The sequence below is a fragment of the Entelurus aequoreus genome, linkage group LG03 (assembly GCF_033978785.1).
Source record: "Entelurus aequoreus isolate RoL-2023_Sb linkage group LG03, RoL_Eaeq_v1.1, whole genome shotgun sequence".
Taxonomy (NCBI): Eukaryota; Metazoa; Chordata; class Actinopteri; order Syngnathiformes; family Syngnathidae; genus Entelurus; species Entelurus aequoreus.
Window position 1 is genome coordinate 78,046,762 of NC_084733.1, and position 27,907 is coordinate 78,074,668.

At 38.2% G+C, this 27,907-nt stretch overlaps 1 protein-coding gene across 9 annotated transcripts in view; it reads left to right on the top strand.

Annotated features, from left to right (window-relative positions):
- The window catches only part of LOC133646902 (pleckstrin homology domain-containing family A member 7-like), a 264,138-nt gene that overhangs the window by 130,989 nt on the left and 105,242 nt on the right, over positions 1-27,907 (top strand). For all 9 annotated transcript variants that reach the window (XM_062042809.1, XM_062042812.1, XM_062042810.1 and 6 more), the window contains one exon: positions 13,055-13,141. In XM_062042809.1, coding sequence (XP_061898793.1) covers positions 13,055-13,141 — 87 coding nt within the window. The remainder of the gene's footprint in view (positions 1-13,054; positions 13,142-27,907) is intronic.

A 27,907-nucleotide genomic window follows, 5' to 3' on the forward strand; every position in this document is an offset into this window, starting at 1 on the left:
TCTTGGACCGGCGTTGGTCCGCTGAGGCCGGCTTATGTTGCGTCTGTGCCTGGAAGGTCCGACTCATGCCAGTCCAAAAGATCTTAGGACGTTTCCGCTTGAGCATTCGTGAAATAGTCTTTCTGTTGATGGGCCATTTAACGTTAAAAATTCCTCCAGCTCTGGGGCTGGCGTGTGCGAGGCACAGCTTAAAGGGGAACTGCACTTTTTTTTTGGAATTTTGCCTATTGTTCACAATCCTTATGAGAGGCAAGAATACCATTTTTAAGTTTTTTTTGCAATCTAACATGTAAAAATTGTCTCGTTTTAGGTAGCTAGCCATGCAGCTAACCTCTAAATCACTTTCAAAAATGCCTTCAAAACTGTCAACAGTACTTAATTTACGTTCCGTAACCTGTTTAATAACCAAGCTGTAGCTATGTTGTTATTGTAGGAGCGAACACTGAGGAACTCTTTATTTCTAGCGTAATAACACTGCGGCATGCTTCGGTATTGGCCTTAAAAGCTAACTACGGCGAGAGAAAAGCTAGCTTCTACGACCACACGAAACACGTTTGAGTTTGTAACACACAACACAATGCGATAGGACACCGACTTGTACTGAGTGAAAAACATGAACAATCATATTACAGTATCTGTAAACTACTAGCTCACATTTCATGTTTTGTTTCATGTTATCATGATCAATATTTGAAGTGTGACTCAATCGATGGATAAATGTGCGTTTGGTCCAGCATGCTGGATAATTTTTTTTCAGTTTATTTGGGCAATCGCTCCATTTATGTTGAAAACAATTGACTTCAAATCAAACATTTTGCATCTTCCATTCACTTTCACCTCACTTTCCCGTTTTCCGCCGTCTCACCGTTGCTTTGTGCTAGCTTCTGTAAGCAGCAGTTCATCCTCTGTATATTCAGCTTCAAAAAGATAAGGTTGTGAATCCTCATTTGACCAAAAATTGTCGTCTTTATTGTCTCGCGTATGTTCCCGACAGTAGGAACACAAATTTGTTGCCAGAAGTCGAAAGTGAGTTGCTAAGGAAACGGAAATGAAAATATATCAAAATACGGTAAATATTGAACAAATTACATTATGAACGTGCCTGTTACTACATTATGTATATAGACTTGTGTGTGTATATAAAACATTGTTTTAGAGGGCCTTAAAGACTACAACGGTGACTCTTGTTTGCCGCATCTTTTAAGCGTTTTTTTTTAGTTTTTAAAATCCTAAGAAAAAAATGGTGTGCCTCTCATAATGAGTGTGAACGATAGGCAACATTTCCCCCCCAAAAATGCAGTTCCCCTTTAAGAAATCCACTCAAGCATGCAAACACGTACACATTAGGGATCAAAAAGGTTAACAAAATCCCCTGATGGGATCTTATTATGTTTTATAACAGTTTTTGGTCTGGTTGGGTGCGCAGTGTGAAAAAAATACAGCTGATTTTATGGTAAAAAAAAAAACTGGCAGCTCAGTTGCCAGAGTTGTACTGTAAAAATAACAGTATTTATTCTTATTTTTAAAAAAAATATATTTTATTATTATTATTATTATTATTATTATGTATTTATTTATTTTATTTATTTATTCCCCTACCTCAGGGGGGGGACTCGGCGGGGCGGTTGCTGGTTGTTCCATCTCCATCGTTGGGGTCCCTGCGGGTGGGGTGGGTGGTTCCTGTGGCCCCGTGCTGGGTGGTCCTGTGGCGGCCGGCTTGGCTTGGGTGGGGTGGCCGTGGGCTGGCCTCGCCGCGCTCTCCGGGGGTGGGGGGGGGGGCTTGTGGGGGCCCTGTTGCCGGTGGGGCGGGGGCGGTCTTCCCGTCCGGTTGCGGGGGGTCTCCGGGCCCCTCGGGCGGGGCGTCCCGCCTTTCTGTCCGTGTGGGGTGTGGTCTCTCGCTGGCTTGGGGTCTGGCTGCCCCCTGCTTTTCTCGTGCCTTGTCCTCTGCCGGGTGCGTCTGTCTGCGGCCTGCTGCTGGCCCTTGTGGGCGGCACGGTGGGCCAGGCTCTGGGGTTCCTGTCGCTGTCCGGCTTGGCTGCGTGGGGGCGGTGGCCCCTGGTTCCCTGGGCACCACACCTACTGTTTGTGGGATGGGCTCTCGGGGAGGCTGGGGCCGTACTCTGGCTCCCGCACACACTGGGAGTCAAATGTATTGTACATGCAAATTCACATATACTCACACACATACATACAGACATACATAGGTACCTACGCTCCCACATACATATACAAATAAATACAGTACATATTTACACACTCAAAGTTCGTACATCCACACGCACATTCATTATACAAACATACTGTATACACATACTGTACATATACATTCACTGTAAAAACATACATATACACATACTGTACATATACACTCACTGTACAAACACACACATACACATACTACACATATACATTCACTGTACAAACACACACATGCATATACTGTGCATATACATTCACTGTACAAACACACATATACACATACTGTACATATACATTCACTGTTCAAACACACATACTGTATACACATACTGTACATATACATTCGCTGTACACACATATACACATACTGTACATATACATTCACTGTTCAAGCACACATATACACATACTGTACATATACAAGTACATATGCACACATACACTCATGCACATAATCACGTTTCATCAAACATATATTAACGTTGTTGCCCTAGGGTAAACTGGGTATAACACATGGCACACTGACAAAGCTTAACCTATTGTTACTATAACAATCTACAAGGTTAATGTAGGTTGCTTCTCTTTCTTCCCCTCCATTTTTCTGCATTCTTTCGTATCTCAAGTTATCATTACGTATATGTATTGTTGCATTTGAACAATTGTATTGTTGATAATAAAGGTAAAGTACTGGTATTGTTTATTATCAATAGCACTATTTCTATTGGTATTCATATTGCTCCATTTTTAGTGTAATAATGCTTATTGTCATTTCTGTATTTTTTTTATTTTTTTCGCTATCTGCTTATTTGCTATTACTTTTACCATCATATTTGTACATGTCGTATTTGCTCATGTTGCTCTGTTGTTGTTGTTGTTGTTGTGTTTGCTGTTGTTGTTTTTGTCTCTCTGTCTAATCCCCTTCTTGTCCCCACAATTCCCCCCTCTGTCTTCCTTTTTCTCTCTTTCTATCCCCTCCTGCTCCGGCCCGGCTGCACCAAATGATAATATAAATACATTTAATAAAGTCAAAATACAAGTAAGGCAACAAGAGAAGTATCCTACACATCTCTTTTGTAAAGTAAATCTGAACAGCCGATATGGGCATCTACATCTGCTATATGGTTTGCCCGAGAAGCTGGGCAGGACATTATTTAAAAAAAAAAATAACAGTGGTATTTTGCTTACATTTACAGCAATGCTCTATAAAAACAGCCGTGGATTAGGGCTGGATGATATGATTCACGATATAAGTGGTTTTTATATCGGTCAATATCGATAATTATTTATATTTTTTATGACCTATCAAAATAAGGACCAGGAGAGAAATATATAAAATGTCAACAATTTTGTTTCAAATGTAACCTCCCTCTGATTATTTCCCCTCAGCTGTCAAGGCAGTAAGGAATGGAAATGTCAACACAATCACGGAAAACAATTTGAACACTTAACAATAAGCTCTTAAAATGAAGGTGCAAAAATAAGGAATATGTAGGAAATGTTTAATAAAGTGTAACAAAATAGTGCAAAGTGTGAAAATGTAAACATAGAGCAACCCGAGAAGAACTATTTTTTGCAGGTTTAGTGCCAGGAGGTTACAGCTGTGCTCTAAAGGGTGAGCACCCTTGCATCATTTACAGACCACAATTGTCTGACTACAGTCCCTTTTTAAAATAATCCAAAAAAGTGCCATACTGTCCAGGCGACTTTTCCTCTTTTATCCCCAATTTCTTCTTTTTTACTTTGATAGCTGATACTGTTACCTGATTGACTGTCAGTCAGCGTGTCACGCCCAGAGAGCAACCAACCTTGCTTCGCACCTCCTTCCTTCTTCCGACATACACTACAGGCCAGAAGTTTAGACACACCTTCTCATTCAATAGGTTTTCTTTATTTTCATGACTAATTACATTGTAGATTGTCACTGAAGGCATCAAAACTATGAATGAACACATGTGGAGTTATGTACTTAACAATAAAAGGTGAAATAACTGAAAACATGTTTTTATATTCTAGTTTCTTCAAAATAGCCACCCTTTGCTCGGATTACTTTTTCGCAAACTCTTGGCATTCTCTCGATGAGCTTCAAGAGGTAGTCACCTGGAATGGTTTTCACTTCACAGGTGTGCTTGAAGCTCATCCAGAGAATGCCAAAAGTGTGCAAAGCAGTAATCAGAGCAAAGGGTGGCTATTTTGAAGACATTAGAATATGGAACATGTTTTCAGTTATTTCATCTTTTTTTGTTAAGTACATAACTCCACATGTGTTCATTCATAGTTTTGATGCCTTCAGTGACAACCTACAATGTAAATAGTCATGAAAATAAAGAAAACCCATTGAATGAGAAGGTGTGTCCGATCTTTTGTCTTATCGAACACATTTGTCTTTGATAACGATTACTAGTCTATAATGATAAATATTGATATCCTTTTATCGCCCAGCCCTACCGTAGATTGTGGCCTCCTAATTTAAGATGTTACTAAACCTTTAAAGTCGTATACACTTTTAGCAACATTTAGTGGAAATATGTGTGAATGTGAGTGTGAATGTTGTCCGTCTATCTGTATTGGCCCTGCGAGGAGGTAGCGACTTTTCCAGGGTGTACGCCGCCTTCCGCCCGAATGCAGCTGAGATAGGCTCCAGCACCCCCACGACCCTGAACGGGACAAGCGGTAGAAAATGGATGGATACCTCTAAAGTCGCACATATCAAGAACTATACCAGAATATTTTATTGAAAAATAAAGTAATGAAAGAAAACCAAATAGAAAATATGTTTATGACTGATTTCCCCTGCTTGTTTTTAGCGCAGTGTTTCCTCTACTGTTATGTTCGGGCTGTGTGTTGGAAGTCCTGTTAGTGCTGGCGTTACGTTATTTAATTTCCACTGCACTTGCACGGCACACATGCCCAGCGATGCACGACGCACGCTAGCGGAGTGGGAATAACCTTGTCGCGCCTCCCCGGCGTGCCCGCGCGGCGCCGCACGCCGCCAAGCCTCACTGCACTTCAAACGCTTTGCATCTGAAGGAGCCTATAAATAGACATGACCTTTGACTCCGAGAAGCCCCACTCAACAGATCAGTTAGGAACACCTAAGTCTACTGTACATCTGGTCGCACAGTGATCAACACGCGCGTTAATCACACAAGTGCAGTTTGTTGCCATGGCAGCAAAATACAGGGCTGGGCACCAAAACCGGTACTTTTTTTTTTGGCACCGGCCAAACCCCCGGCGGTCCTCCCTGGCACCGATTCACATCAAATCCAACTGTGCCATGTTACTGTACCTGGGTCGGGGTGCGCCGTCTTGCCAGGTTGCCTCTTCGTACTTCGGCACTTGGCGATCACTCCAGCAGCACTGAGAGCGGACCTCGCCAAACTACCTCTAGGTAATGTTGCAAATTTCCCATGCCAACAAAGAAAATTGACTCGGAAAATGCTCCAACAAAAGTAAAGTAAGGCTACACTTTTCCAAAAAGTCTGCTAGCTTGATTCTAATATACATTGGATTTGCTATTGCCATGCTACCTATTAATATTAGCGATTAGAGATGTCTGATAATGGATTTTTTGCCGATATCCGATATTCCAATATTGTCCAACTCTTAATTACCGATTCTGATATCAACCGATACCAATATATATACAATCGTGAAATTAACACATTATTATGCCTAATTTTGTTGTTATGTTTTGGAAAAAAATGCCAACATGGCACTGCCATATTTATTATTGAAGTCACAAAGTGCATTATTCTTTTTAACATGCCTCAAAACAGCAGCTTGGAATTTGGGACATGCTCTCCCTGAGAGAGCATGAGGAGGTTGAGGTGGGCGGGGTTGGGGAGGGCGGGGTTGAGTTGTGGGGGGGGTAGCAGGCGGTGTATATTGTAGCGTCCCGGAAGAGTTAGTGCTGCAAGGAGTTCTGGGTATTTGTTCTGTTGTGTTTATGTTGTGTTACGGTGCGGATGTTCTCCCGAAATGTGTTTGTCACTCTTGTTTGGTGTGGGTTCACAGTGTGGCGCATATTTGTAACAGTGTTAAAGTTGTTTATACGGCCACCCTCAGTGTGACTTGTATGGCTGTTGACCAAGTATGCGTTGCATTCGCTTGTGTGTGTGAAAAGCCGTAGATATTATGTAATTGGGCCGGCACGCAAATGCAGCGCCTTTAAGGTTTATTGGCGCTCTGTACTTCTCCCTACGTCCGTGTGCCACTCCGTACAGCGGCGTTTTAGTCATAAATTTTACTTTTTGAAACCGATACAGATAATTTCCGATATTACATTTTAAAGCATTTATCGGCCGATAATATCGGCAGTCCGATATTATCGGACATCTCTATTAGCGATTATAAATGGCGATTTCAACACCTCCAAATATGTTAACGAATACTACAACTAAGATGCACGTTCAAATCAAACAGCTGGCGTGTAATAACCACAATACTTACAGTATTAACACTTTTTAGGGCGCAACGAAAGGCTAGACAGCACACAAAAACTCTACACTACTAATATCTTCTTCTTGGACTTGCAACTGTAACTAAGACTCAGAAATGTAATAATAAAACAAGATATAACAATTTATAAAATTTATTTTATTATCAAAAACAATGACTATTTATTAACACACACAAAAGTAACAAACATTTGTAGCGTTGAGTACCGATGTACCCAGTCCTAATTGGCACCATGTTGCTTTTTGTTGGGGGTACCAACCATGTCACAAATAGACATCAGGTCATTTTTATTAATTATTAACTGTCAGGATTTCCGCAGGTCAATAAGTTAAAGTTAAAGTACCAATGATTGTCACACACACACTAGGTGTGGTGAAATTTGTCCTCTGCATTTGAATAAAAAGTATTACAAGTCTTTAAACGGATTTTGTGAAACCGAAGGCCTTAAATGGCATTAAAAAGCATTAAACATGAGGTGCAAAAGCATTTTAAAAATTCACACAATTGCAATCGGCAACAAAAAATGACAACAAAATAAACTACCCGAAAAAACCCCCCACTTCACTTCAAGATGAAGTGCAATTTTTGCTGACAAATGTTAGACTTAGACAAACTTTATTGATCCACAAGGGAAATTGTTCCACACAGTAGCTCAGTTACAAAGGATGGAAAGGGTGAGGATGTGTCCATTCTATTTTTATGTTTTTCTTCCAATTACACAATACTACAGTAATGAAAAATATGTTTATTGCATTTGAAAGGCTTACTTGCATAAATATTATGATTACATTAGTGCTTAATTTGGTCACAGTTAATGTAAACCTTTCAACTACTCAACATTATCAGGCTTGGGCTGCTGCCCCCGCGACCCGACCTCGGATAAAGCGGAAGAAGATGGATGGATGGAACATTATTATTGTTTAATGTTGTCTGTACGGACAATTGTATGCTTTTGACTACGTATTACAATGATTTGCAGCGGACGTGAGCATTACTTTTGTTTTAAGTTGCATTAAAAAGCATTCGATTTGCTGATTATTCCACCAGGACTAGTACTTCCTCACAAAGTTTCTGATTTGTTAAAACCCAAAGCCCCGTTCTTAGATAAAGAAGAATTTCCATCAAACCAATTAGAAGCCATCGGCGTGTTTTGTTCCCGTCGCCGTGGCGACAAGGACAAACAGTCTGTGACGCGGCAGGTGCAGCATGTCAGGGGAGGATCATGTGTTGAGCATGTGTGTTTGTGTGACCAAAGTGTCCACGTAAGACCAAGCCTTGACCTCCTGAACTCGGTATTTGTCGCGAAGGTCAAGCTTGGAAGGTTGTCCATAAAGTTCCTGGTATAATGGATCTAAAATGGAATACTTCAATAAATATTCTGTACGCTGAATACTTGCGGACAGAATTGTGATATCACTGTCTTTGCGCACTTACTGAAAATGACAACTTTTCCCTCCTCTTCTCTCCTTTTAAGGGTAGATTGTAACCACTTGATGTTGTAATATGGCCAACATTTGGATTGCCACATAAAATACACGTACCGTATTTTTCGGACTATAAGTCGCAGTTTTTTTTCATAGTTTGGCCGGGGGTGCGACTTATACCCAGGAGCGATTTATGTGTGAAATTATTAACACATTAACGTAAAATATCAAATAATATTATTTAGCTCATTCACGTAAGAGACTAGACGTATAAGATTTCATGGGATTTAGCGATCGGGAGTGACAGATTGTTTGGTAAACGTATAGCATGTTCTATATGTTATAGTTATTTGAATGACTCTTACCATAATATGTTACGTTAACATACCAGGCACGTTCTCAGTTGGTTATTTATGCGTCATATAACGTACACTTATTCAGCCTGTTGTTCACTATTCTTTATTTATTTTAAATTGCCTTTCAAATGTCTATTCTTGGTGTTGGGTTTTATCAAATAAATTTCCCCCAAAAATGCGACTTATACTCCAGTGTAGGGTTGGGTATCGAGTATCGAGTATCGATTGGAACCGGGACTAACTTTCCGATTCTCCCGGAATCGTTCAAAAGTTTAAATTTCGATTCCTATTTTCGATACCAGTCCACCGACCGGAAAAAAATATGTCCGCCGAACCGGAAGAAGAAGCCCCGGACACCAACGAAGAAGTGCCCACCGCCGGAAGTGTTAGCATAGCCGAGCGAGTCAGTCAAGCTCAAGCATGGATAGCGGGCGTCGGCGGTCGAAAGTGTGGCTTTACTTTACAAAACAAAATGGAATAACCGGGAAATAACAGAGCTCCATGTCCATCAAGAAACGAGTGGAGAGAGAGCTGCAGATGTACCAGGACGTTCCACCGATACTTATGTCTGACGACCCTGCTGCATGATGGTGGTCCGGTGGAACCAACAAAAGACTTATCCTTTGCTGTCATATCTCGCTTTCTCCTATTTATGCGTTCAAGCTTCTTCCACACCCAGCGAACGTGTATTTTCCACAGCAGGAGACACTATCTGTCCAGAACGCTCACACATCCTGCCTGAGAAGGCGGATATGGTCATTTTCCTAAACAAAAACTGTCTCTGATTTTATACTGTACCTGCTGCTAATCTGGACTGGGTTTTGCAAGTTGTTTCTTATTGTTTATTTGCTTTTCTGCACCAGGTTAGCCCATCAGTGGGAGCCCGGTAACATTTTTAAGTACCTGCAGCATCATACACTTGTGTGTGTAAATGTGTTTTCATGAGGTTTCCTGCAGCATCATACACTTATGTGTAAATGTGTTTTCATGAGGTTTCCTGCAGCATCATACACTTGTGTGTAAATGTGTTTTCATGAGGTTTTCAAAAATAAAGCTCTCTTGAGGAAAGTGTACCCCTGGGAAAATGTATTCATAATTTATAATATTTATATTCAAGTTCATAGATTTGATATTTATATTCGAGTTGAAAACAGCCCTGTGAGGAATTTATAGTAAAGTTCATAAAAAGTTAATAGAATTAAAATTGATGGAGAATGTCAGACTATTTCATTCAGAAAGACTGTAGGTTAGCTTGCTCATTTTTGACCCTGCCTCTTAAAAGAATCGGAACCGAGAACCGTCAGGAATCGGAATCGAAACAAAGATCCGGAATCGGAATCGTTCGAATTCAAACGATACCCAACCCTACTCCAGTGCGACTTATATATGTTTTTTTCCTTCTTCATTATGCATTTTCGGCCGGTGCGACTTATACTCCGGAGCGACTTATACTCCGAAAAATACGGTACATATTATATTAATATGATGGATGTATGATTAGTATAATTTGACATTAAGAGTATGTGCAAGTTGGACTCCTACCTTGTTTACTTCCGTGACGACTTTCTTCAAAGTTTGTAATCAACCAGAAATATCAAGCAGCTAAAATGCGCCAAACATGGATAAATGTGGAGAGAGTATTTTACATTTTTCCCATCATGCACTCTAATGCATTTAAATGGGTGTACTTTTTGTACTGAATTTTTTGTTTATGGTGTTTGGACGTTTTTCATACTATCCACAATGTTCAGTGAGCAGATTGTGTTATGTGTGACCATGTGTGTTGACATTTATATTAGTTGCATTTTTTTTTTGCACCCTGACTAAGGAAGGTTGTTTGGGTTGTGTCATTTAAGTAAATGCTGTGCTTTCAAAGTTCATTGATCTTATTTACTCACGTTGTCCACAAAATGTCAGCAATTATGTAGCATCCAGAGACCGCCTGTTATTTTAGGTTAATTTGAAAGCACACCACGTTGCAATATTTGTTGAACTCATGACGTCTCGTGGGCGAAATTAAAGAGGCTGGCGGGCCGCACTTTGGAGACCCCTGCCATACACTCTGTTTAAAGACATCTAAAAACTGGCTTATAACAAATCCAATAATATTAATTCATAAGAGTAACAGTGTATGTTCCTTCACTTAAAACAGTGTTTTTTAAAAATTATTTTCTGTCGAGCTCCCCCAAATAAGTTATTGTTTCAAGAACACCTCTGCATAACATTGTATCCTTATTATCAATAAAGAAAACACAAATAAATAACTTTACTAACATTGTTTTTAGTCTCCAACAGCAAAGATTTCAAGTGCGTCAATTTGCCTGAAATTTAGAAAAAAAAACCAATTTAATCCTTATTTAAACTATTAACTTTTTTTGATTGACTTGAACCATTTGATACTGGAAAATAAAAGTGAATAAACTATAATAATAATAATACATTCAAATTGATCAGCAATATTAACTTAGACTTAGCCAAATTACCTATTTGTTGCAATTTTCAATCCCCACAAACGCTCCAAAAAAAGCTAAGTGAGGCTCCACTTTTCCAAAAATGAACTAGCTTGATGCTAATATACACTGGCTTTGCTATTGAGTTGCTTCTGATTTAGCATTAGTGATTTCACATGGCCATTTCAACACCTCCAAATCTGTTAACGAAAACTACAACTAAGAGGCACATTACAATCTACCAGCTGGTGCCTAATAAGTATGATACTTACAGTATTAACAATTTTCTAGGGCGCAACAAAAAACAAAACTACACCAAAAACTGTACATTATTGCCATCTAACGTCTTGGACTTGTAACTGCAATTCCAGCTTATAGTTATACTTGCAAATGAGACTTAGAAATGTGATAATTAAACAAGATATAACAACTAGACAGCAGTTACCACAATCAGCTCATTTTTAAATGTAGCAATATGAAAATTTGAGTTTACTATAAAAAAAAAAAAATATACATTTATTTTTATTTTTAATTTTTTTGGTGTAGATTTTACTAAAAAAATACATATTTATTTTATGTATACTTTTTGTAGGTTACTTGTTTTGGGGAACAAATAAAAATTGACATGTGTATATTTGTATTCATGGACTGTATATGTCAAAAATTAATTAAAACACAATTACTATTTATTGAAAGTACCGACATCGGTATTAGTATCGATTCCCAGGGACCGGGAATTGGTACCGTATTGGTTCAAATGTGAACAGTACCCATCCCTAATTGAGATGGTGTTTTTGTCCTGTTTGTTTACGCATGGTGCTATCGAATGTGCGCAGTATGTATTATTTATTGCTCATTTTGGGTTTTTCGTTGCGTTTTACTTTTGTCGCTGTATGTAGAAATAGCGCCGCTGAAGTGGCAGCTGGTTGCATCAGTTCGATATAGGGCTGCAACTAACAACTAATTTGATAATCGATTAATCTGTCGATTATTACTTCGATTAATCAATTAATAATCGGATAGAAGAGACAAACTACATTTCTATCCTTTCCAGTATTTCATTGGGGAAAAAAACAGCATACTGGCACCATACTGCCATCATACTTATTTTGATTATTGTTTCTCAGCTGTTTGTAAACGTTGCAGTTTATAAATAAAGGTTTATATAAAAAAAGGAAGAAAAAAAAAAGTAGCTCTGCGCATGCGCATAGCATAGATCCAATGAATCAATAATTAAATTAATCGCCAACTATTTTTATAATCAATTTTAATCGATTTAATCGATTCGTAGTTGCAGCCCTAGTTTGGTACTATTTTCATATATTTTATGTCTTTTGTGTTCTTTAATGTTTCCCTCTTGTTTTCATGTGTTTTATGTGGACTTTTTGAGTCAGCACTGCAACCACATGGTTTCCCCACTGTGGTATAAATCTCCAAGTGTGTTTACCTCCTCCCACATATCGGATTCATAGCCACTTACGAAAGAGGTCTGGGTCAGATTTGAAAAAATTCAAAACAAGGGATCGAGTCAAATATGGGCACAAACATGGGAATCGACCTCTAGTGTGAATTTAGCCTGAAAGACTTGGGTTGACTGAACGTCCGCCATCTTTCTTGCGTTACGTTCGACAAAAAGGCTTTGAGGTGGGATCTTGTAGGTCGCAAGTGGGCATATTTGTGTAACGTCTGTGATTTACTTTGATGTGCTCTATTGTTGTTTACCAGCGTTGGTTCTTCAACCGATGTCCTTCAGGAAGTTCCAATAAAGACTGGCTATTTATAGTCTCAATTGGAGCATTTCTGTACTTTCACTTTGTCTTTTCAGTGCTTTCAAACTGAGAAATACCGAAAAATACCTTGAGTAGTTGCAATTCACCATTAAAAAGGAGATATTATTGTGATCGTCATTTCCTGCTGTATGTTTACTGGCTTCCTCTTCTACCACTCTCGTTTTTAAACTTGTCCGCCATGTTTCTTTGCCGTTATGCACTCACCACTCAGTGATTCTATGAGCCACGGAGGCCCCGGCATGTTCCGTCCACTCATTTTTGCTGACTCCACACTAGCTGGGTTGGGTGGGGCGAGAGGGCGGAGGGGGCCCAGTTGTAGTGATGTTTGTGCTGTTTGCGAGCTTCACTAACCCCATCTCCTGTCTCTCCCACCTCAGTCACAACCAGAGGACCACCACCTTTTGCCATCCTGTCTCTGGCCACGTTTCTCCCGACAACGTAGATGTTTTCCACCTAAAAGAACAGTGAGTGATGTTTGATTTCTCCTAAACAATCTCAAATCAGGCTGCTCTTGTTGCGCTGTGAGACGCAAACCTCAATCTTGCAACAAAGATAGCTTATAACATTTTGACCACTGACTGCAGCGTGGCCATTTCAGATCAGATTCAGACTCAAAGAACAAAAAGCCGAACTTGTCTCGGATGTTTTTTCTCACTGCAAATATGTTGTGGGTCCTGAAAATACGATAGTAGAGACTATTGGTATTTAAAGTGTTGTCCAGGGGCCATTTTAATCCCATTGCCATATTCTAAAATTGTATTAATTCATTATTATTAAGATACAATATATTCAGGGTGTCCCCTTAATTGAATGTGGTGCGCCGCCACGGCATTTTCATCACCGGCACACCTTGAAAATAACCTGAAAACAAATTTAAGTAATATAATGTATTGTAGCCGCCAGAAGAAATCACACAAAGTCTAACGCTATTTTTAACTTTTATTACCAATCTTATGATAACAAACGGCACAATTCCAACAGCCTTGCATCATTTACAGACCACATTAGTCTGACTAGGGTCCTTTTTAAAATAAAAAAAATAAAAACTACCATACTGTCGAGGTACACTTATTAATGACGAAAAATTATATCTTTTTCTGGCCATTTTGAGCTTTTAATTGACCCCACAAATGTGATGCTCCAGAAACTTAATCTGCTCAACGGAATGTCAGTTTTGTAGCTTCTGTAACGAGTTAAACTGTTTTCATATGTGTGAACATGATTGCACAAGGGTTTTCTAATCATCAATTAGCCTTCTGAGCCAATGAGCAAACACGTTGTACCATTAGAACACTGGAGTGATAGTTGCTGGAAATGGGCCTCTATACACCTATGTAGATATTGCACCAAAAACCAGACATTTGCAGCTAGAATAGTCATTTACCACATTAGCAATGTATAGAGTGTATTTCTTTAAAGTTAAGACTAGTTTAAAGTTATCTTCATTGAAAAGTACAGTGCTTTTCCTTCAAAAATAAGGACATTTCAATGTGACCCCAAACTTTTGAACGGTAGTGTATATATATATATATAGATATAGAATAGAAAGTACTTTATTGATCCCTGGGGGAAATTCAGCACAAATTCAACATATATGTGTGTGTGTGTGTGTGTGTGTGTGTGTGTGTGTGTGTGTGTGTGTGTGTGTGTGTGTGTGTGTGTGTGTGTGTGTGCGTGCTGCGTGCGTGCGTGCGTGCGTGCGTGCGTGCGTGCGTGCGTGCGTGCGTGCGTGCGTGTATATGTTCATACCGACAGCCATCAGACTTACATATGTGTAAATGTATGCATGTATGTATATTGGGGGGCAATGTTAAAAGACAATATATTGTATAGTTCTGTGAAATCAATGCAATAAAGTGGTTAAAAAACAACCAAACAAAAAAATACAACTTTTGACCAAATGTGATTAAAAATGTTGATCGTTTGACTGCCTGCGGTATGACTAATTCACATGATGTGTGGTCCCTCACAGAATGTGCGTTGTGCATGAAGGTGCTGAAAACAAAACAAAAATACTCACCTTCTCTTTGACTTGTCCTAGTGCTGGTTCTTACATTCATGCATGTTTACTCAAAATGTCACCATTTGTTTTGCTTTTATTTTGCCGCATTAACACAGTTGATTGGTCAAGGGCGCTGAGTTCTGCTGTGGCGTGCTTATTACTTCCAATCAGTTTAAAAACCGTCTCACAGTTTGAACCCTCACTTCTAAAGGGACTTTTCACTGTTTTTCTTCATACATTTACCTCAGGTTGTTATTAAATTCATATTTTCATGCAAGAGTAGCTGTTGATATGTGGTGCTACATGCTAGCTGCTGTATGCTGGAAGTTGGAAATGGAATGTCAACTATTCTGTAGCACAAATTTAAATAATGTGAACTTTATATTGAATGAACTTATGGTCATGGTAATGGTTTGCTTTATTTTGACCTTGCTTCAAAAAGTTTCAAATCAGATCAGCATTTGCACAATTAAACATGTCCGAAAAGGAGTAGGAAGAAAACAATTGTATTTTATATTAGACATCTCTAATAAATATATATATATATATATATATATATATATATATATATATATATATATATATATATATATATATATATATATATATATATATATATATATATATATATATATATATATATATATATATATATATGTATATATATATATATATATGTATATATGTATATATATATATATATGTATATATATATATATATATATATATATATATGTATATATATATATATATGTATATATATATATATATATATATATATATATATATATATATATATATATATATATATATATATATATATATATATGGTCATGGTAATGGTTTGCTTTATTTTGACCTTGCTTCAAAAAGTTTCAAATCAGATCAGCATTTGCACAATTAAACATGTCCGAAAAGGAGTAGGAAGAAAACAATTGTATTTTATATTAGACATCTCTAATAATATATATATATATATATATATATATATATATATATATATATATATATATATATATATATATATATATATATATATATATATATATATATATATATATATATATATATATATATATATATATATATATATATGTATATATATATATATGTATATATATATATATGTATATATATATATATGTATATATATATTATATATGTATATATATATATATATATATGTATATATATATATATATGTATATATGTATATATATATATATATGTATATATATATATATATATATGTATATATATATATATGTATATATATATATATATATGTATATATATATATATGTATATATGTATATATATATGTATATATATATATATATATATATATATATATATATATATATATGTATATATATATATATATATATATATATATATATGTATATATATATGTATATGTATATATATATATATATATATATATGTATGTATATATATATATGTATATATATATGTATATGTATATATATATATATATGTATATGTATATATATATATATGTGTGTATATATATGTATATATATATGTATATGTATATATATGTATATATATACATGTGTATATACATATGTATATATGTGTATATATATATACATGTGTATATACTGTATGTATATACAGTATGTGTATATACATGTGTATATACAGTATGTATATACAGTATATGTGTATATGTATGTGTACATACACAGATATATGTATACATCTGTGTATGTATACAAAAAAGTGTACATGTGTTTATACACAAATATATGTATATATCTGTGTATATATACATATATGTGTATATATACACATATATATACACTGTGTGTATATATATATATATATATATATATATATATATATATATATATATATATATATACATAATCATTGATGTTATTTTATTAGTTAAATTAGGTAGCAAAATAACACAAAAACTGAAATGAGATAAGGAACAAGTGATCACATTTTGGTGCTGAACCTGATCATTTCTACTACGTTACTTCACATTCAACTTCCGTGTGTGTATGCTAGCGGCCCCACATTAGCTCACACAGGAAAATATAGTAAAGAAAGACGAGCGTGTTCACTCTTTCTGTCTTTCGTTCCACTATAGATAACTTCAAAAAGTTATGGGCGGATTTTAATCAAACTTCCAGGAATGTCAGAAATGAGATAAGGAACAAGTGATTACGACCCTTGGCAATAGATAGAATCAGCAGACTTGGAGGATGTTTATCCGGTTGTTTAATTTTGAATTAAAAAAAAGAAAAAGCAGATAAGAGACATGACACAAAACTATAGTCATTTCAAATGTCAACTTTCTGGCTTTAAGAAACACGAAAAGAAATCGGAGAAACTTGTGGTCGTCGTGACTGTTTCAATTTCAGATCAAACAGTGTGATTGATTGTGGGCACTGCAGCCAAACCAGTTGGGAACCACTGTGATAAATAATTCTTAAAACAGGGTTTTCGTAGGTCAATAAAAAGCATTAAAAGTCATGGAACAGATTTTGCGTAAATTAAGTCCTTAAACGTTATTAAAAAGCATGAAACACAATGTCTAGAGCAGTGGTTCTTAACCAGGGTTCGATCGAACCCTAGGGGTTCGGTGAGTCGGCCTCAGGGGTTCGGCGGACCCTCCGCCGCGGAGGGCGAGACACATCCGACTCATCGTGTAAATCAGTGGTTCTTAACCTGGGTTCGATCGAACCCTAGGGTTTCGGTGAGTCAGGCTCAGGGGTTCGGCGGAGGTCAAGACACACCCGACTCATCTTGTAAATAAAAACTTCTCCCTATCGGCGTATTACGGATACGGCAACAGCAGAAGTCAGACTGATTTGCAGGTGTGTAATTTGTTGTGAGTTTATGCACTGTGTTGGTTTTGTTCTTTGAACGAGGTGATGTTCATGCACGGTTCATTTTGTGCACCAGTAATAAAACATGGTAACACTTAAGTATGGGGAACATATTCACCATTAATTAGTTGCTTTCTAACATGCAAATTAGTAACATATTGGCTCTTAACTAGTCATTATTAAGTACTTATTATTGCCTTATTCGGCATGGCCTTATTATAACCCTGGCCCTAACCCTCTAACCCTAACCAAATAACTCTAAATTAAGTCTTTGTTACTTAGAATATGTTCCCCATACTAAAGTGTTACCAAAAACATATAACTTTGTCTTGAATTTGAAGAAAAAAAACCATTTTATTTTTCACTAAAGAAGGGTTCGGTGAATGCGCATATGAAACTGGTGGGGTTCGGTACCTCCAACAAGGTTAAGAACCACTGGTCTAGAGGCATTAAGAAATGTCATAAAACTGTAGACCTGGGTCAATACGTCAATTAATTCAACGATAAAAAATTAACGTAATCATGAATTGCTACGTCTGTGCGTGTTTCTTTTCTTCGTCCCTGACTATCAAACTGGATGCACGAGCTCTCACGCTGTGCATCGCTCTTAGCACTCTACAGCACGTTTATTTGACAGTAGAATTCAATGAGCGGAGTGGAACCTCTTGGCAGTCATCAAAAATCTTTGTTTCGGCGCGAGTATTTCGGGACCGCTAGCTAACACTCACCAGTGAGAAGCACGACTACGTGACAAACGTCAGGAGCAAAAAATACGATTCTAAAGCCAAACGTCCATGTGTGGGAATAGTTCATCTTCAAACTGAACGGGCAATATGAGCCCATCAGCACGGACGAACTAGCAAGATGGAACTGGCAACAAAAGAGACAACAAAACAAACCATATGACCCGTTTTTTTATTGAGGTGAAAAAGATGATCAATATTTATTAAAGTGCAAATTTTTGCTAACAGAGCTTGAGAGTCCATTTTATTGTTTTGTTTGTTTGCCGATTTAGGATAATTGATAACATATGGTTTTCTACACCAAAATTCATCTATTTATTAAACTTCTTCAACTTCTTCTTCTTCCTCTACTCCAGATTTTGGCGCGCTCTACCTTCCACATTTTTCACCCGATTCAAACCGTTCCAACTTTAAACTCTTCAGCCTATTTGGGAATCGCGGGCTTTCCCTTGACAAATTCCCAAAATTCCCAGATTTCCCAGAATTCCAGGTTTTCCGGGACATTTTTCCCCATTCAAAATAAATTGGCCATTTTTCAAACTTCTGCCATTTCCACATTTTTCAACCGATTCAAACCATTTCACCTTCAACACATTCCACCATCCTGGAAATTCAAACTACCCTTTTTCCAAGTTCAAAAAAATTCCAGGATTTTCCAGAATTCCTGGTTTTCCAAAGCCCTAGTTCCACCCTTTTTTCTGGCAACTACTCCTCACACATTTTTCAACCCACTTCAACCGTTCCACCGTCAAAACATTTCTCTTAATCAGGACAAAAAACAAAGTTGTTCTTTGAACTTCAAAAATTCCCGGTTCTCCCAAAATTCCAGGGATTCCTTAATACCATTTCTCAATTCAACATGTTACTATTTCAACATTTCTCGACCGATTTGACAAATTTCAACACCAACCATTTCAACTCATTCAGACTATTCAAGTCCATTTTGAAAAAAATTCCCGCTTTTACTGAAATTTCCAAATGTTTTGGTAATTCCCATTTAAATCAATGGGACATTCTTCAAAGTTCCACAACTCCCACATTTTTCATCCGATTTAAACCGTTCCAACTCCAAAATATTCAGCCTGTTTAAAATTGTGTGCTCTCCTTCGAGAATTAAAAAAAATTCCAGGATTGCCAAGAATTCCCAGTTTTCAGGGACATATTCCCCATTTGGTCCATTTTTGAAGTTAAAGTTAAAAGTTAAAGTACCAATGATTGTCACACATACACACACTAGGTGTAGTGAAATGTGTCCTCTGCATTTGACCCATCCCCTTGTTCACCCCCTGGGAGGGGAGGTGAGGGGAGCAGTGAGCAGCAGCGGCGGCCGCGCCTGGGAATCATTTTGGTGATTTAACCCCCAATTCCAACCCTTGATGCTGAGTGCCAAGCAGGGAGGTAATGGGTCCCATTTTTATAGTCTTTGGTATGACTCGGCCGGGGTTTGAACTCACGACCTACCGATCTCAGGGCGGACACTCTAACCACAAGGCCACTAAACTTCCACAATTACCACATTTTTCAACCTATTCAAACCATTCCAACATCAACACATTCCCCTCATCCAACTAACACTTTCCCAAGTTCCAAACCAAATTCCGTTTCTCCTGGAAATTCAAACTCTACAACATTCAAACCATTCCAACATTCAAACTATTCTTACATTCAGACTACATTCTATCAGCATTTCAGTTCAACTTCAACATTGGAGCATTCACACGCAATTCCTTCAGGAATTGCCTCATCTAGTTAAGTTATTGACCTTCCAATTACAAAGGTAGTAAATACAACAGTATGACAAATATATTTATTGCTTTTGAAAGGCTTACTTGCATTGTTATTACATCAATCAAATAATTGGCCACAGTTTTTAATTATCCTCCCTCAAATGCTTGCAATTTAGTCAATACTGACAATTGTAAGCTTTTGACTGTGGTGTTTAGTAACCAACCGCAGTTTGACATGGGCATTACATTTGTTTTAAGTGGCATTTAAAAGTATTTAATTAGGTTTGCTGATATACCTGCAGTTTGATTAAAGAATAAAAAGACTATTTATTATTTCAGGAGTACAGCTGACATAAACATTGTATTATGAAGTGCAAAGTATATGACAGATACCACTAACAATGATAAATTATGAGTAAATTAACTTAAAATTGACTTTAGATCCCCTTTTTTTATTTTGGTATTGATCATTGAAAAACAATAACGTTCTTGCAATCACAGCCCCAGTTTTGTTTCTTATAAAACGGGGTGAATGCGTACAAATTATGTTTATTGCCTTTACTCCCATCGACGGCCGGCTTGCTTGCTGTTATTACCTCTTCCTCCTCCTCCTCGCCTCGTTTGGACACTTCGCTCCATCTCTGTGTGACGAGGAGGCAGGTTAGATTGTCCCCTCGCTCTCTCCTGATGGATCTGTCTTATTAGCGGCGGCGTGGGCGAGAAGCGCACACCCCCGCCGTCCAAACCGCGCTGGTAATGTGGCGGTGAAAGCGGCGCCTTTTTTGTGCCACCTGCGAAAATCGATTTTTGAGGAGGCAACGGGTCATGTGATCATAATGACACCAGATGTATTCTATGTCTTTGCTTGGAGTGTCTTCTTTTTAATGTTTTGTATTAAAAAGAACCCCCTCAACCATGACCCAGCAGGAGAAAGGGTGAAGTGTCTTGCTCAAGGAGCCAGGGATCAAACCAGGAACCCTCCGGATTCCACGCAGTCCCCAACATTCAAGCAAACTTCGTTAGAGCCAACAACGCTTACTTTTGGAAAAATTATGATCCAGAAACGGATATTTTTGAGCCCGAGCACAAAGAGGATGAGCAATAATTTTCAGACGCCGGGTGATGGATGCAGCTTTATTGTGATACTATAGCATCATGTAGCATTGCTAGGTGCTAAAAATACAAACTAACCATTTTAAACCATAATAAAACAGACTCTTACTGTAATATTTCCACGCTCACATACAGTAATTAAAGTTAAAAAGTTAAAGTCCCCACGATAGTCACACACACACACTAGGTGTGGCGAAATTAACTTCTGCATTTGACCTATCCCCATGGTCACCCCCTGGGAGGTGAGGGGAGCAGTGAGCAGTAGCGGTGGCCGCGCTCGGGAATCATTTTGGTGATTTAACCCCCAATTCCAACCCTTGATGCTGAGTGCCAAGCAGGGAGGCAATGGGTCCCATGTTTATAAAGTCTTTGGTATGACTCGGCCGGGGTTTGAACTCACGACCTTCCAGTCTCAGGATGGGCACTCTAACCACAAGGCCACTGAGCAGGTCGTTTAGGTCAATTCCGTTTAGATGAAGATTCTATCGAAATCCTTACAAAGAGTTAAAAAAAAGTTGCCGTAGCTAGCGTCTTTTCCGCCATCTCGGGGTACGTGAAAGTGGACCAACCTGTCGGTCCATTGTCACATTTGTCTACTACCAGGTGAGAGATGCAATGAATTATAATCTAGAGTTCACTTTTAGCAAGTTTGAGCCGAAACAGAAGCAGCCGCCGGCTCAGTGTGTCAGCGTAAGCTAGCATTAGCTGACTGCTATCAATGCGCCGCTAAAATAGTCCGTCTGTGTTAGCGCTTATAATAACAATATCACTCATATTTGACTATGTTGAGGTTGCCCTCCAGGGGGTTCTTCAGACCACCAAGTACCGACATGAGAGCCCGGTTCAGGTGCACAATACAGTTTTATTTTTCCAATAATGACTCTCTGTTGCTTTTCAGCAATCGTCTTTTTGTGACTGTCCGTCTTGCTCTCGCTCTCCACCAGCTCCAACTACCTCTCCTCCCCGGCTGCTGCTTAAACAAAGCGACAGGTGATTAGATAATAAGGCCCACCTGGGCCATCTACGCACCTGTCGCTGACTTCGAGGCCGGTCCTGGCACACCCCGCTTCGCTGCAGGCCCACAGGCCACGCCCCCCTCCACAGACTAATTTTCAGGTCACGACGTGTAAATAGAGTATTATTAACGGTTCCTGGATGTTTCTGTTGACTCAACTGTTAGCTATTTATTTACGATTTAGAATGCATAAAAAAAGCACTATTTTCCAATGTTTGCATATTTCCAGTATGACTGATCTAATAATGTGGTCGGAGATGCCGAGGGTATTCGGAGCGGAATATTCAAAATGGCCGACTGAATTTTTGGCATTTTGTGATGTTTAAAGAGTGTTTTCGCATACTTTGCGGATTGTAAACACAATATGATACAACGAAACACAAATAAGCATATAAAGCCAACTTGTTTTTCCACTCTACTGGTACTTTAAGTTGAGGTACCACTGGCTTGGAGATGAATGAATGAATAATCAGGAGTGGACAGGATTAAATTGGTATTAAAGGGTACCCTGCTTATTTGGACTCCTTCTTGGACATGTTAAATTGTGCAAATTTAAATCAGTGTAACTTATTAAGCATACCATCAAAATTAGAGATGTCCGATAATGGCTTTTTTGCCGATATTCCGATATTGTCCAACTCTTAATTACCGATACCGATATCAACCGATACCGATATATACAGTCGTGGAATTAACACATTATTATGCCTAATTTTGTTGTGATGCTTCACTGGATGCATTAAACAATGTAACAAGGTTTTCCAAAATAAGAGAACAACTTCAACTCAAGTTATGGAAAAAAGTGCCAACATGGCACTGCCATATTTATTATTGAAGTCACAAAGTGCATTTTTTTTTTTTAACATGCCTCAAAACAGCAGCTTGGAATTTGGGACATGCTCTCCCTGAGAGACCATGAGGAGGTTGAGGTGGGCGGGATTAGGGGGGGCGGGGTTCTTTAGGGGGTAGCAGGGGGTGTATATTGTAGCGTCCCGGAAGAGTTAGTGCTGCAAGGGGTTCTAGGTATTTGTTCTGTTGTGTTTATGTTGTGTTACGGTGCGGATGTTCTCCCGAAATGTGTTTGTCATTCTTGTTTGGTGTGGGTTCACAGTGTGGCGCATATTTGTAACAGTGTTAAAGTTGTTTATACGGCCAGCCTCAGTGTGACCTGTATGGCTGTTGATCAAGTATGCCTTGCATTCACTTGTGAGTGTGTGAAAAGCCGTAGATATTATGTGACTCGGCCGGTACGCAAAGGCAGTGCCTTTAAGGTTTATTGGCGCTCTGTATTTCTCCCTACGTCCGTGTACACAGCGGCGTTTTAAAAAGTCATAAATTGTACTTTTTGAAACCGATACCGATAATTTTGAAACCGATACTGATAATTTCCGATATTACATTTTAAAGCTTTTATCGGCCGATAATATCGGCAGTCCGATACTATCGGACATCCCTAATCAAAATGTGTCCATGCAAAGATACAAATGTTTAGTTTTGATGGAGAGACCACCTGTGTGCTTGCTGGATTTGAGACCTGGTTATTGTTCCACCTGATCTTATTTCGCCAGCCAATTTGTTGTGTTTCATCTGTGACACGGCCGCTCCCTTCACTGACCCTTCTTCTGCTCACGTGCAACCTGCAGTCCACCTCCTTTGTGACCAGGCTGGTATTTTTGGTCGGGATCTGTCACCTCGCCTTTTTCCAGCGCTCAATCTGTACTCGCCCAGTCTGGGTTGTTTTTTTTCTTTCTTCCACGTCAAATCTGACAGCTCGCATGCTGTCAAGCTCTCAGCTGTGACAGCAGCGTGCGCGCGCGTGTGTGTGCGCGCGCCCGTGTGTGTGTGATTGTGTGTCGGCTGGCGTCAGAGAGGTTATCATGGAGAGAAGTGGCTAAAGTGTCAGGACTTTACAGCTTAAAGAACACCTTATCTCTTATTTTGAAGGACAGCAGAACTTCCTGTCGGGCTCTCTTACTGGGGTACGCATGTGTTAAATATAATATGTTGTAGTAGGGCTGGGCAATAAAATTATTATAATATATTGCAATAGACACGTAATCGATGTCAATAAAAAATGCATTTAATAAAACGTTATATATATATAATTTTTTCTTTATCGTCGAAAAAAAATGGAAGTTGCAAAGCAAGGTTGGTTGCATGAACAAAGGCACTCGCTCTCTGGTAAACGAGCAACGCAGGAAGTGATCATTGATCAGTGGGAGTGACACGCTAACAGCCAATCAGGTAACAGTATAAACCATCAAGTTTGGTTGCGCAATCTTGTTGTCTGCCGTTTGATTCTTTGCATGGAGTGAGAAGAGAAAGTGAAAATGAGAGAAATTGTGGATAAAAAAGAAGTCACCTGGACAGTATGGCAATTTTTTTTTTTCTCAATGGGACCGTAGTCAGACCGATGTAGTCTGTAAATGATGCAAAGCACTGGTCCCTACCAAGACCGGTAATATCACACCATCTTAGCCGTGCTCACCCTTTAGAGCACAGCTGTAACTTCCTGGCACTAAACCTGCAGAACATACTGTAGTTCTTCCCAGGTTTCTCAGGAAGTGATCACCGGTCAGTGGCAGTGAGACGCTAACTCATTGTAAATAATGTAAATAATTCAATGTATATACTCTGATGATTAACTTGTGTGATGACTGTATTACGATGATAGTATATATTTGTACCATGAATTGATTTACGTGGACCCCGACTTAAACAAGTTGAAAAACTTATTTGGGTGTTACCATTTAGTGGTCAATTGTACGGAATATGTACTGTACTGTGCAAACTTCTAATAAAAGTTTCAATCAATCAATCAAAAACAGCCAATCAGGTAACAGTATCAGCTAACAAGTTTGGTTGCGCCATCTTGTTGTCTGCCGTTTGATTCTTTGCATGGAGTGAGAAGAGAAAGTGAAAATGAAGAAACTGTGGATAAAAGAGGAAAAGTCACCTGGACAGTATGGCAGTTTTTTTTTACTTTTTCAAAAGGACCGTAGTCAGACCGATGTGGTCTGTAAATGACGCAAGGCACAGGTCTTAGCCGTGCTCACCCCTTAGAGCACAGCTGTAACTTCCTGGCACTAAACCTGCAGAACATAGAAGGTTTCTCTATGTTTACATTTTCACACTTTTCACTATTTTCTTACACTTTATTAAACATTTCCTGCATATTCCTTATTTTTGCACCTTCATTTTAAGAGCTTATTGTTGAATTGTGTTGACATTTCCTTTCCTTTCTGCCTTGATAGTCGAGGACATTATAATCAGAGGAAGGTTACATTCGAAATAAAAATGTTAACATTTAATATATTTTTCTCCTTATCCTTATTTTCGATAGGTCATAAAAAATATAAATAATTATCTATATTGACTTATATCATACTACAGTTTTCAGCCATATCGCCCAGCTCTATGTTGTAGTATTATGCCACACCTAGGGATGGGTACCCATTCTGTACTTTCATAAGTACTGACCGAATCCTGTCTGTAGTACAAGGTAATGTTTCACGATAAATTTAACATTATCACATACATCATATGGATACCTTTGGGCAAACAGGTGTATTCGCAGTTCATGTTTTAATTTTCTCAAAAAGCATGCCTTTTAGAAATCACTCAAAAGTAAAGCCCTCCTTTTCAAAATGCGCTAGCTGCATGCTAATTGACATTGGGTATCCCAGATACATGCTACTAGTGATTTTACATGTTGATTTCAACACCTTCATATTTGGTCATTAAAAACTACAACTCGGATGCATGTTGCAATTAAACAGCTGGTGTGTATTAAGTACAGTACTTACAGTATCAACACTTTGTAGGACTGAACAAAAGATAAGACTGGCACATTCAACTTAATGCCAAAGACCTATGAAGCCTACTTGGATGAGAGGCGGAACGTTTTAGGACAAACCAAACAGTCCAGTTGCGAACAACTGAATGACCTGGATGAATGACAAGATCCATAGACATACATATTTTTGATTATAAAATCTAATTATTTATTGCAACATTTAAAAATTAACTGAATTATAACTGCTGTCCATTTGTTATATCTTGTTTTATTATCATCATTGTATCATTTGTAAGTATGTCATTAAGTTGCAATTTCAGCTGCAAGTCCAAGATGTGAGATGACAGTAGTGTACAGTTCATGTTGTTTTTTTGTTGTTGTTGCGCCCTATAAAGTGCTAATACTGTAAGTATTGTACTTATTACACACCAACTGTTTGATAGTAGTGAAGTGAAGTGAATTATATTTATATAGCGCTTTTCTCTAGTGACTCAAAGCGCTTTACATAGTGAAAACCCAATATCTAAGTTACATTTAAACCAGTGTGGGTGGCACTGGGAGCAGGTGGGTAAAGTGTCTTGCCCAAGGACACAACGGCAGTGACTAGGATGGCGGAAGCGGGGATCGAACCTGCAACCCTCAGGTTGATGGCACGGCCACTCTACCAACCGAGCTATACCGCCCACGTTACCATAGTAACGTGCACCTTAGTTATAGTTTTCATTAACACATTGAAGGTGTTGAAATTGCCATGTAGAAAATCGCTAATGCTAATCAGTAGCATGTCAATAGCAAAGCCAATCTATGTTGGCATCAATCTAGTTCATTTTTGCAAAAGTGGAGCCTTATTTAACTCATGTTGGAGCACTTTTTAAGTCTTTTGCTGGGTAAAATCGCTAATGCTAATCAGTAGCATGTCAATAGCTAAGCCAATGTATATTAGCATCAAGCTAGCCCATTTTTAGGAAACGTGAAGCCTTACTTAACTCACTTTGGAACACTTTTTGAGTCTTTTGCTTTGTAAAATCGCTAATGCTACTCAGTAGCATGTCAATAGCTAAGGCAATGTATATTAGCATCAAGCTAGCCCATTCTTTTGGAAAAGTGGAGCCTTACTTAACTCACGTTGGAGCACTTTTTGAGTCATTTGCTCTTTAAAATCACTAATGCTAATCATAGCATGTCAATAGCTAAGTCAATGTATATTAGCATTAAGCTAACCCATTTTTTGGAAAAGTGAAGCCTTACTTACCTCACTTTGGAGCACTTTTTGAGTCATTTGCTTTTTAAAATCGCTAATGCTAATACGTAGCATGTCAATAACAAAACCAATGTATATTAGCATCAGGCTAACCCATTTTTTGGAAAAGTGAAGCCTTACTTACCTCGCTTTGGAGCACTTTTTAAATCATTTGCTTTTTAAAATCTCAAATGTTAATCAGTAGCATGTCAATAGAAAAGCCAATGTATGTTAGCATCAATCTCGCACATTTTTGGAAAAGTGGAGCCTTAACTCTCTTTGGAGCGTTTTTTAAAGTAATTTCCTTTTTATAATCGCTAATGCTAATCAGTAGCATGTCAATAGCAAAGCCAATGTGGGTTAGCATTAAGCTAGCGCATTTTTGCAAAATTGGAGCCTTATTTAACTCGTGTTGGAGCACTTTTTAGGTATTTTGCTTTGTAAAATAGCTAATGCTAATCAGTAGCATGTCAATAGCTAAGCCAATGTATATTAGCAGCAAGCTAGCCCGTTTTTTGGAAACGTGAAGCCTTACTTAACTCACTTTGGAGCACTTTTTGAGTCATTTGCTTATTATGATCGCTGATGCTAATCAGTAGCATGTCAATAGAAAAGCCAATGTACAGTATGTTAGCATCAATTTAGCGCGTTTTTGCAGAAGTGGAGCCCTATTTAACTCATGTTGGAGCACTTTTTAAGTCTTTTGCTTTGTAAAATCGCTAATGCTAAT